Genomic DNA, 13,142 nt, shown 5'->3' with positions numbered 1-13,142 from the left:
AAATAAGACCATTCACTGTCTCTTTCTCTTCCTAGCCTGGAATGGTTACATTAAAAAATCTACTGTACTGGCATCATTCAGGGATTTATCCTCCCTTAATTTTGAACACTATTCACTATTTACCAGATTAAGCTGGTTGCTTTTTCTTGCTTGTTTTTGCCTTTTTCCCTCTAGCTATATAATGAAGATGAGAAAAACATCTCTCTTTTAAAATATTTTTAAAGTAATAATACTTAACATCAGCACAGCCCTTCACAAATGTCAAAGAGCTCTCATACATATTCTCCTTCATACTTATTACCAACTCCGGAACTAGACTGTCCGGTACTAAACTATGATTCCCCCACCCTGTTGTGACCTCGAGGGAGTTACTAAACTCCCTGTGCTTCAGTTTCCTCATCTATAGTGATAATTCTCATACTTCACAGGACTGTTATGAGAATTCAATGACTACGCATAAAATACTTAAAACAGTGCCTATGGTACACACTACATAAGCATTAGCTATTTTTTTTTAAATTACTGTCATCAAAATAAATCACCATATTCAGGTCTCACAACAATTCTATAAAGACAGCAAGTATCATTTTACCCTTTTTCCAGGTAAAGGAATCAGGCTCAGAGAAATCAAGCCAAGTTACAGTTAAGAAGCAGAATCCAAACTAAAAATACTCAGGTCTAAGAAAGTACCAAGACTTTTCACTACATTAGTTTGTACATATTATGCAGCACAATTTTTTGGCTTACACAGTTCAACATACTTCTAAAGACTATAATTACTACTCTTTTAAACATTTAAACACTCAAATAATTCTAGGCGGCACACACTGATAACCATGCTAAGAATATACCTTTTATTCAAAATAAACCTTCATCTCTTGCTAAGCATTTTAAGAGTAGCAAAAGTGAGTCAGACTTCCAAAGAAAATAATTAGACTGGCTGGACAAGGTAAACCTATCATTAATTTTCCAATATTTAGAGTTTATTTTTAAAAACAAAACGTATACCCCATGAACTTGAACACTTGCATACTATGATTTATGTAGGGCAGGGAAACAGCATGCATTTAGAGTCAAAGTTCTAGTTGAATCTCTTGTAAGCAGGGACAATGGACAGTCATTCACTCCTCTGAGCCTGAAGTTACTCATCTGTCCAATAAGAACCTCCTCACAAGAGATAATGTAGGCCAAACACTTTTCTAACTATAAAAACTAGACCAAAATGTGTTAACATTACATCAGTTACTTTGATTATGTTGGGGAACACTACTGAACATTCATCACTCACCATTTTTTTTCCCCAAAGAAAACTGCTGATAGAAGTCTTGCAATATAGAAATATCATTCTGAGTATTTTGTGTAATTGTATAAGGTGACAATCTGGATTGGACTACCACAGGGAAAGAGAAATTTCACTGGTAACCCACAAAGTATCTATTCTAGTACCATGTACTTCAAGGAGACATAGTAAAATCTGAACAGAAGAAATAAGAGAATAGATCATGTCACAAGCATCTGCGTATTTTTCTTTTTGATTTTAAATAGTAAATGTTTTTAATTTAATCATAAAGAAACTAAGTGCACACATTATCACCAGAGCAGTAACCATAATACATTACATTTGTGTGATACTTTTACAGTGTTTAAAGCATTTCATACATATCATTATAGAAATACAGTATTACTGTTTGCTCACATGTGTATTTTAATATTTATAAAAATTCCACTCTTAGGCAAGTCCCTTAACTTCAGTGTCTCAACGTTGACACACAAAAAAGGAAGGATTTATACTGCATAGTAGATAAGACTCCTTTTTAGAACTACCATACATACAATTATAAGTCTTTGATTACAAAAAGAGTAAAAAAAGTATTTAATGAGAGGAAATTTTAAATTACAAAAATACAACTTATTAGAAATGAGTATGTGATTTTAAATGTCCCTTTTTAAAAATCTTACAGTTAAAATATGTTCCAAAATATCTGGAAAATTGAGTTAACAGCATTTTATAGTTAAACTTTGTAGTTAATTTGAGAATCACAGAATATTTCAAAGAAAACTGCATAAATACATTTACTAATGTAAGGTTAAAATTCAGTAATTATCAATATACCATATACAATATAAAATACAACACTAAAATTAATTCACACATAGTTCCAAAAATACTTTAGAATATTTTCATACTCAGAGATACTGTGAATTTATGAACTGTAACAGTGGAGTATCATACATACAGATGACTTCAATTATTTAAGGTCTCTGGCTTAGTATATAAAGTATCAACTTCTGTACAAAGAAAATAAAACCACTCCTAATAGTATCTTATAGAATCCAAAGGAAAAAAAAAGAAAATTTTAACAGCAACCTGTTTATACTATTTATCAAGCACCTACTATTAGCTACCGTCATTCAAAAATGAAATCAGATCCTTCCTTTTCAGAAGCATAAAATTTAAAGACCAAGTAGAGATAGTGCCACAGGTGCAGGGGAGAGAGGGGTTACTCTTTCTGGACTGGACTACCAGGGGCTTTTTCCCACCCAATGATTTCAAAATCAGAACCAGTCATCCATCTGACTGAAGATGAAGAAACAAATATCATGTTCTTCAGTTATTTTTTTAGTTACTTTTTTCAGGAACAATGATGAACTGCTTATGATTACACACACACGTGCACACTAAAATGGTCTGGCCTAACTGAAATCATGCCATGACTTGAAGTCTAGAAGCAGGAGTCAGGAGATCACTTCTGGCACTAAATATCTCTGTGACTTTGGAGAAAACACCACCAAACCATTCTTGGCCTTCAAACACTTACGGTGTCTTTGGGTTAAGTTACTAAACTTCTCTAGGTCTATTCCCTCAACTACAAACTTGCACAGTTGTACTAGAATCCAAAAATATCTGGATTAGTGGTTCTCACTTTAAGGAGAGATTCCTGGGCCCACTCCCCAGAATTCAGAATGTCTAGTTCGGAACCTAGGAAACTAAATGCTCATCAAGCAAGTGACTGAAATGTGCAAGTGGGCCTCAGGCACACTTGAAAAATTAACTAGCTGATCTCTAACGCCCTAACTGTATAAAAAGATGACATTACTCATTTCAGCACCAAGGTCTTATTCAGGAATTCTGGATCAAGCTCAATGTGCAGGACATTATCTATGTTAAGCAAATATTTATAGAGAGTAAGAAAGGAAGGAAGGGAGCGGGTAAAGACAGAAGGGAAGGAAGGGAGAGGCTAGCTAGCTTACTGGTCAGATTTTTGCCTAAGAAATACAGAACAATAGTAAAATTAAAACTGCATAAAACATACATCAGTAGCTGGAAAGTGAAGACCTCAGTCTCCACACACATACCATTTTAAATACAAAATCAGCCCTTGTCAAAGTGCAAAGTCTAGGAAGGAAAAAGCAAAAAATAGTACATGGAAGCCAAAAGCATTTTAAAGGGAAATTACTGATGACTAAAACTTGGTGACTATTTTCCCCAGGTAGAAGAGAACAGAATTTAGGGACTAGGACTTGGATTTGGGACTAAAGTTTGAAGTTACTGGTTACTCATACACATAAATTTCATTTGGGATAATATATGAACTGCAGAAATATTGTCAGCAATGTTAACTTTCGTCCATTTTTTCTTTCCATTTTCCCATTCACTTACATTATAATTTTTGAGATGTTTTATCTTCACTTCTGATGATCTTCAAATGTCAATGGCTCTTAACACATTAACTGTAAACAAACACAAAGGAACTTAAGGGAATTCAGATATTTAAGGAAGCCTACAGTAAAACAGTGTAAAATACTCTGTACAGCCTACAGGGGAGGGGCGGGCAGAAAGAGGTTTTGGCATCATGTTTACTCACTTTATTAATTTATCTGCTATTCAAAATGTAAAACTGTTCTTCTAACTGAAAGTGATACTACCCTCTTACTATTCAGGCAAAGAAAAAAAATTATCCTATTTTCTGTTGGAAGAAAAAAACATTCAAAACTAGAGAAAATTCTCTCCAAAGATTGAAATTCTGAACTTAATATACTGTGCACCTCATCGTTCTGCTCAGCAGAAAGTGCAACTGGTCAAGGAAACTCACCTCCCAGTCAAGACACCCACCCGACCTGCCCGGGACGGCCCTCACCGCTGAGCCAAGTTCTGCCCTGCAGCTGGGGCACCAGACCGCCAGGCATGGTGTGTTCATTTCAGCACTGAGCCCTGAAGTGAAACAGAACTTGGGCCCAGACGTCAAACTGCTCTCCCGAATCTGCAGTTTCCTCACCTGTAAAACGGGAATAATACTACTGCTTCTTTTATACAATTAGGAGAAAATGCATATAAGGAATTTTAGCACTATACCAAGCACACAGTAAGCACTCAATAAATGTTAAGTGCTTTTATTTACAATATTATTGTGACTACTGATATTACTACGATCGTTTACTATGACAACTTTCACTTGAAAAGCAGAGTTTATCTCAGGTGTTCATATTTTTAAGTACTGCCTTTGGTTATAACAGAAGAATATTATCCAGTACCAGTAACAGAGGACATTTATATTATGTAAAATTTTATTCTTGACTTTTGCTGGATGTCCTGGCTCAACTCAAGAAAACTAAGGCTCATAATTACTAGCCCATCATGAGTCAGTTATTACACCTTTGGCTAACACACAACCTCCTAACAAAGTCTTACTTGAACAACTACCCACTTGCTAGTTTCAGTATTGCCAGTGCTGTTAGAAAGAAGATGGATATGTCTGTTACTCATGCCTATCAAATTCCTTGAGCACAATGAATCACAGGAGTCTCCCAGAAGAGATTCCTCTGCCCTCCTCCATTAATCCCCAATGACTAAACTCCTTATGTTTGACATTACATGCGTAAAATATTAATATTTAAGTTTGGTAACAAAAATGCATGAAACACTGAGTGCTCTGAATTTTCCATCAAACTTTTAGGTTGAAGATACAAAAATAAACAAATGATATTGGCAAAAGCATTCATAAATTAACATGGCCCTCAACAGCCCACTTTCCTTTCCTTACGAAGACCAAACCTCAACTGAAATGAGAGAAAATACCTCAGTATAACCTGATGCAGCATCCTGGGAGGATGTAACACACATGGACACATGGCCTCAAAATGAATGCCAAAGTGCAGAGGAGTCAGAAGTGCAGGCCACCGTGCTCAGACCAGCGCCACTTCACCCAACAATTCCTTGAGCTTCGCAAATGAAATAGCAGAGCTGGTCACTCTTCATGCAATTTCTATTTGCTTTTCACTCAGTGCCACGGGAATTAATAAATGCATCCTTTTCACTGTATGGTCCCAGATTAAGATTATAAAAATCTATCCTAAGATAATACACACACAAAAAAGTAAAAAGCTTAACAACTCAAAAGTTTAGAGGGCTCCAAGATACAGTTCTCATTTTTGGTTTGCTACAACATATCATATCTCTCTTGCCAGGCATTTTCCATTAGGATCACTGCAGGCAAACCTAAGAATGTCTCTGGCATAATTAAGTGTTGCACACTTAATTTTTCCTTGCTTTAAAAAAAATATTTTCCTTGCTTTAAGATGATTTAGCTGTATACATGGGAGAAGCTACTGCCTGTCTTCAATACCTATTCTCTCTTATTCCTTAGAAACACACTTCCAATATTTGATTTAGAATAAGGCCTCCCAGAAGAAACTACATAATCTAGCCTCCACTGTAGCTAGGTATGGTATGGGACCATGATCTGACCAACTGGATGTAAACTTAAAAGGCGGTAAGTGACTTTGAAAAATGTATCCTTTAAATAGAGGCAACATGTCTTTCTTCTTCCTGTCCTTTTTGACTCATGAGGATCAGTGGTTAAAGAACTGCAACAGTAATTTTGGCTCTCATGGTAAGACTGGAATGTAAGATACAGTAAGTTAGAAAGAGTCTGTCTCCTGGATACTTTATATCCACTGTATCAGATCTGTATTAACTATTCCTGGGTTTTTATGTAGGGCAAAAATAACACAAAACTATCTTTGTTTTATGCCAAGGTTACTTTGGATTTTCTGTTATACTTTGCTAAACCTAAACTTTAAAAAAAATACAAGAAGAAGAAGAAAGAAGAGTTTTCCAAGTAAGTGTATTTAGGTTTTTTGAAGTGTATAGGTTGGAACATTTAAAAATTTTTATTATGTAGCATCTGCCCTTATTTAACCTAGACTAAGAATTACTTAAACAGCCCAAGAGTTAATCACACCCAGTAAAGTCTTTTAAAGAAGGAAAATTCATCAGCAATGACTGCCACGGTACTAAGGTACTTGGCCAGGAGAATTACAAAACTTGCTCCTAAGTGGTCTACGGTGATGACAACACTGGTACATACACAGAAACACATTAAGAGGGACACCCACAGTTAGTTCTGTGTAACAAAGCTACAGGAAAGGGAATTGAGGTTACTGGGGTTATTATTTTCATTAAAAGGGCATCTTCCCTGTCCCTTTAATTATAATAACCTTATATCAATCTTTTCATTTTATACAGTTCCATTTTTAACCTGACTTCCTGTGTAAAGCAAGCTTATAAAATCACTCCCTATGCAGACTATCACCTCTCAATAGCTTTAATCCTATCCATTGATTTAACTAAATCATATACAGTAGGCCAAGACAAAGCAAGTTCTTTACCAACTCAAAACTAACTTCCTTTAGAAAGAAAATACTCTATACTAATCTAGAGAATTTCCTGAATCACATGCAACCTTTGTCCCTGGTGAGTTTGAATACAATAGCATTAACTGGAAGCTTTCCAAAATAAACTCACTGCTTTCTGAACATCTGTATCTGGGTTATTTCCTTCCCTTGGACATAATCCTTTATTGGTTCAGGTGATAGCCTTCTGGAATTCTTTTTAATAGTTTTAAAAATTGTATGTTACCACTAATGCATCTCACCCAAGGACCTATTTTTATAAGCCCCAAAACATATATTCTTGTTTTGGTATTCTTTCTTGTGGCTAAGAAAGAAAAGCTCTCAGGAAATTTCCTAAAAGCCATATATAATAAATCCACAAGAGATGGACTTTTACCTTTCATTATTTCAGTTAACATTTTTACAAAAGTGCTCTCAAGTAATAGGCTTGAAGTTACCAAGCAACCATCAGTAAAAGACCCAAAACAGTGGTTCTCAAACTTCAGCATGCATCAAGATCACCTGGCCGTCCTGCTAAAATACAAACACTGGTCTCCACCCCCAAAGCTTTGGATTCAGCTACATCTGAGGTAGGGCCAGGAAACCTGTATTTGAACAAATTCCTAAAGGATGCTGATGTTACTGTCTTGGAACTAGTGAGCTAAATTAATAGAAGACTGATGATGACAGAGTAAGCAAGTAAAAATCATACACAGGACCCAGTTTCAGCTTTAGTATTAACCCAAACACTTGTGATCAATAAGTAATCTCTTTACATGTTCTTCCAGAAAAATATACACAAGTACTGATTAGCTCACAGTAATACTGGATCTTATCTAATAGAACTTTAAGGTTCTTTTAGGGTCCTATTACAATGAAACTCAAAATAAGTAATTTTTAGGCTGTCAAAATGTTCAACGTCTGATGCAAGGTGTTAATAATAAGGCCAAGGTTGGAGATACAATCTATTAGCTTCACTTTGTTCTGTAGCTATAGTCCACTAACCCAGCCAGCTGCCTCAGAAGTCATGCCAAGAGTCAAAAGGAGAATTGGTAAGAATGTATCATTGGATACAAATCCATCACCACTACTGAAAAAAACAACCTGAAAGGATACTTCCTACTGGCATCACTTCTAAGTGACCTTGGGGCTGAAACCAGAAATGAGACCTTCCAGTGAAATGTAGTTTAGAAATCTTAAAAATTCCTACTTCTTCCGGCTATGTGTGTCTGCGTACAAGCATGCTAAGTTGCTTGAGTTGTATCCAACTTTTGGCAACCGTATGGGCCTGTAGGTGGCCAGGCTCCTCTGTCCATGGGATTCCCCAAGCAAGAATACTGGAGTGGGTTGCTATGCCCTCCTCCAGGGGATCTTCCTGACCCAGGCATCGAACCTGCGGCTCCTGAGGCTCCTGCATTGCCAGCAGATTATTTACTGCTGAGCCACCAAGGAAGGCCCTTCAAGCTATAAGTATCATCAAAATTCATAGAAACAAAAATCCACGATCTGCTGTTTTCAAATGATGATAATTTTAAGGAAGACATGCAATTCAAAAATGTAATTAGCTGGAGCTACTTTTTTGATTATATTATGTGCACCTCCTCTTTGATTGTTTTAATCTAAGTTAAATGTAAATATAAGATGCTCATAAATGCTAATGAATTTATATGCTAGAAATCAACTGATAACCAAAAATAATCTGAGACAAGTGGTGCCCAGAGAAATTAGAAAAAGAGGATATATCGGATGAAAGAAACACATTAAATAAAATAACTGACAAACTAAATTCGAGAGAAAGAGACTGAAGTAATGAAGACAGATGGAAAATCCAGTAGGCTAAGGAAACAATGTGAAGACAAAGGAGTGGGCACAGAAAAGATAACGCAGACAATAAAAACGCCCAGGGTGTCAAGAGGCTTCACGCAAGGGCACCGTCAGCTTGAACCTGAAGTCGTGACTTCACAGGCCACATTTCACTTTGGAAAACCTTTTAATTCTTTGAGTAGAAACAACAAATAAGGCAAGTGTTGAACATTCAGTCAACAGTTCTTTATTCAATCATTCGCTGGGTGCCTCTTTAGCACTCGATGTAGTAGCATGATTGTGCACGGTAAAAAATAATCAAAGAAACCCACTTAAGCAGAGCATTCTCTAAGTGTACAAACTGAAAGATGGAAAAAAACAGAGTAAGAAGGCAGATGAGGACCAATATAGTATTAAATTCTGCTGTATGACTTCTACAATTCTGAAGCTCAGGTCTACCCTAGCTACCATATCCAGCCCACAGTCTTGTTTTATCAATAGTCCTACCACAAAAATCAGAGCAAGACCAACTGGAATACAGTCAGATAATCAGTGTGCTGAAATGAATGTGTTCACAACTCTCTCTGTGTGGGGCAGGACATGTGTGATGAACCGACAAGAGCAGGATATACAAGAGCTGCTGAACAGTTCACTCAAGCAAGCAATACCAAGCAGGACTCACCGAAAGAAAATTAGCTTAAGCATGCAAGATGACATAATTCCTAATCAGCTATAGCTGATAGAAACTACTATCTGAATATCATATTAAGAATGAAATTGCTCTTCTGTGAACAAAGATATCAGGCTTATCATGGCCTAGAAGGCAAAGCTAGAAGCAATAGCAATTCTGAGCTGACTACAGATTTATAGATATACATAGACTGTGGATATATAGATATTAAAACTCAACATATATTTAGTGTGAACTACAGGTCCCACAAGAGCCAATCACTCAACCTAAATGGAGGGTGTCATTTTCCAAAAAACAATGGGCAACCACATGGGTTACAGTTTATATTTTTCCTACTTCCCAGAAGAGTATAAAACATTTTACAAATTAACACATTTAAACATAATATTTAAGCTGGCTCCATCTAATAGTAGGAGTATTTGAAGGAATTAAAGATGAATATATTACCAACTTCAGTAATAAATTTGACTGGAGACTTTTTGCCAAATTGAAGATGCAGCTACATAATTTCCACTTTGAAACAAACAGAAAGCATAAGCAAAAATTTCCTTGAAACTAAACTCAGCAGAAATTTGGTAATCTACTGTGCAAATCACAATCTGTAATACACTGAATAGAATTATTAACTATTATTTTGCAGGAGATATCAAAGTAATTTCACAAGGCAATTTTCCTAACTGAAAATTAGAAAATGATAATTTTCTAACTGTATAAAATGAAAGCAGAACAACAATTTAAGAATGAGATTTCTGCAAAAGATTGAGGTAATACAGTTGGAACACCAGTATTTCACTTAATCATAGGATAACAAAAGTAATAAACTTAATCTGGGTAGTTAGGTAACATTGCTGTTGTAACCATAGTTGTCCACCCTCCCTCTGTATTAGAATCACCTGTGATTGACTGTTACTCTAAATTAAGTTTAAAATTAAGCTTTCTAACGAGTGTCTACAATCCAGCTATCTAATAATGTTGATTAAAGAGTGCCACAAATAGGTGTAATGATTCACAAAATAAAAGATATGAAAGAATTTAGCAGGATGAATTCTATAGACTATCAATAAATGTTATTTTTCTACTCTTCCAGAGAACAGGAATGAAATCCGGCATTTTCCTGTGAAAGTAGAGCCATACTTATAGTTTTGTCTGGAGAGGATGAAGACAACAAACTCCAGTAAAAATTCAACGAATTCTTGTCTTTCCCATATTCATATGTAACCTAATGTTTCATTAAGAAGTTAAAACATATACATATAAACTTTGAAGTTGTTGGGCTTTTTCTTTTAGTAAATAAATGTGCTTAATTGGCAAAACTAACCTAGTTGTGTGATATAAACGTTTAGTGTAATTTCAAAAATTCAAAACAAAGGTTATTATCATTAAGATACAGAACTGACAGATTTTGAAAGCTTAAAGGGACCTTACAGATGTTCTAGATAAACTCTCCCTTCCCCCGCCTTATTTCAAAATATGAGAAAATTGCAGACTGGAGAGGTTAAACGAGACAGGCCAAATGACTAACTGAGCCTAGGACTAAAGAGCCTGAGCCTCCTGACATCCAGCACTTTTCTTTCTAACAAGACTATGCTGCCTCCTGCGGTTCCAAACCCTCCCTTGGATGAGATTACTTCAGTTGTCTCATTTGTTTTCTTTACATTCTATCCTGAGCCATAGTTGTCATTTGTAACTTTCCCATAAAATTATAATTTTCCAAACTGTTTTCTGAATGATTTTACAGCTGAGTGTAAATCCCCCAGCCTTCTAAATTTCATGGCAGGCAGATTCTTTACCTTCCGAGGCACCAGGGAAGACCTAAATTTCAGAGCAATAAACCTAAAAAACACCTGAAACAAATGCACACGAGTGGTACATAATCAAATGCAAAATCACTCTCCAGCATAGTTCAATCTACAATTCAAAAAAAAATTTATTAAGCACCTCTGACAGGCAGGGTCTCTGTTAAACGATGGTGATATGAAAACCAATAAGATATGATCCTTGTCCTCAAGTAGCTTATAGTCTAGTAGAGAAGACAATTAAACCAAACTGTGCTTGTTAAAAACACTATAAAATGGGTGGGCAGGTGGCTATAAATACATTTAGGAAGAGAATCTAATAAAGAAAGGTGGGATCAGGTAATGATTGACTTCCCAATGAGGTCCTGAAGAGTAACAGGGAAAACAACGTCAGTATCACCCGTATTTAGCAGAGTCCAAAAAGAATTAAAAGAGAGCAACGCCAATTTATTCACGGGGGAAAAAATGAAACATGTGCTCGTTTACAGCGGTTTAGTATCTAATAACTAATGATAACTAGACTTTTTCAAAAGAAAAGAACCTGATTTCAACGTAGCAGTATAACAATACAGGTCTTCCATTATTTCTTAAAATAAAATTTAAATTACTATTTTAAAACAAAAGGAAAAAACTGCCTTTGAAACACGTCAAGTTAACAGTCACGACAACTGTGTGAAAAGCTGCATAGTAAAATCCTCCTCAAAATTCCAGGGTAAAAAAATCCCAGCTGATACAAGATGGAAACCTGGAGAACCGGTAGCCCAGGACGGACGAAAACTATCCCTCATTACTCAGGAATAACAACGTTCAGCTGGAAGATTCACGGTGGGGGTACTCTTGCTTACATTTTAAGGCAAAGCTGGGGGGAGGGCGAAGATCAGAATGCAAGGAAACCGTAAAAGAGGTAAGTGAAGTGACGGGAAAGAGCGGAAAAGGTGGGCAAGAACCCAAAAACCGAAGACTGAAAGACGGATGGAAAAAAGACAGGAGAACGGTGTCAGAAAAGAGTCGTCCAGAGAAAGGGAAGAGATGGGGGGAGGGGACAGAGTCGGGGAAGGGCTGTCCAAAAAATGAATTAAGAGGGAAATGAGAGATCAGAGGATGCAGTGGGCCGAGGCGTCCTCAGCCGCGGATAAAAACGCCAGAATACAAAAGGTAAGGCCGATGAAGAACCGCAGAGTTTTAACCTCCTCTTTCCCAGCCTCTAACCCGCAGAGAGGAAGGAAGAAGTTGTTCCCAGCCTGAGGGAAGGAATTCCGGCGCAGCTTCCCAGTCCCGGAGCCCGCGAGGTGGGGCGCCGTCCAGCGGGTCCCGGGCCCCTCTTCATCCCCCTCGGACGCTCGGCGGGCCGCGGTTACCTGGACAGGGAGTCCACGCTGGGCGGCCGTGCTACTGCTGGCTGGGAGCCAAGGCTCTCGCAACTCGAGCTCTTCTCCATGGCGCGGCGCGGGGGCAGCGGGAGGAAAAGCCTGCGGCGACCGCCACGGCTGCCCGGCGGGAGGAGCTGAGGGCGGGGTGCGACGGGCAGGGTCCGAGCTCAGGCCCGCGCCGGCCCGGCAGGGAGACCGGAAGCGGCCATGTTCCCCCAGCCTGCACCGCGCGGGCGCTGCCGGGAGCCGGGGGCGCCGCCCGCCCTCGCGCGCCTCGCACGCCGCCACCCCGCGCGGCCGCCGGGGCCGGGGAGCGCGTGACGGCGCCTGAGGGCCGAGGCTCCTCTGAGGCCCGCGGGAGCCGGGGCTGCAGGAGGAGGGGCGGTTTTAAAAATCATCAAGGAAGCAGCGAGTACTACGGACGAGGGTCTGAAGAAAGAAACAAGGACCTTAACGACGGGGACGATTGTGACGGAAATGTGGGGGTCGGGGGAGAGGACAGAATAATAAAGGATGTGGGCAGACCGTAGGATGAGAGGCGTGGGGGGATGAGGAAGGGAGGACCTGAACCCGGGTTCGCGTAAAGGATGAGACTGTGACAGGTGAGATGGCGAAATACTCATCAGGTCGAGGGCTGAAAATGATTAAGTAATTGCTCATTAAATCATAATTAAAGCCTACTTTAAAGTTAGTGGATTCAAATCCTGCCTCTCTCAGTTATTTGCAGTGTAACCCAAGGCATGGAACATTAACTTTTTTATCTGTAAAACAGGAAAATCACCTTCACAGATTAGATGAGTTAATACATCT

At 38.2% G+C, this 13,142-nt stretch overlaps 1 protein-coding gene across 3 annotated transcripts in view; it reads right to left on the bottom strand.

Moving 5' to 3' along the window:
- The window catches only part of MTMR2 (myotubularin related protein 2), a 105,725-nt gene extending 93,045 nt beyond the window's left edge, over positions 1-12,680 (bottom strand). The window contains exons 1-2 of one of the 3 annotated variants that reach the window (XM_043897901.1): positions 12,321-12,675; positions 3,662-3,732 (exon numbers count right to left, since the gene is read on the bottom strand). Coding sequence is in view for 1 of the 3 variants with exons in the window: in XM_043897893.1 (XP_043753828.1) it covers positions 12,321-12,400 (80 nt within the window). In the remaining 2 variants the exon portion in view is untranslated. Of the gene's footprint in view, positions 1-3,661; positions 3,733-12,320 lie in introns of all 3 variants that reach the window. The other 2 variants (XM_043897932.1, XM_043897893.1) reach the window with 2 other exon arrangements.
- Between the last annotated feature and the right edge of the window lie 462 nt (positions 12,681-13,142).

Source organism: Cervus elaphus, chromosome 1, assembly GCF_910594005.1.
Source record: "Cervus elaphus chromosome 1, mCerEla1.1, whole genome shotgun sequence".
NCBI lineage: Eukaryota > Metazoa > Chordata > Mammalia > Artiodactyla > Cervidae > Cervus > Cervus elaphus.
This window is presented reverse-complemented; position numbering and strand designations above follow the sequence as displayed.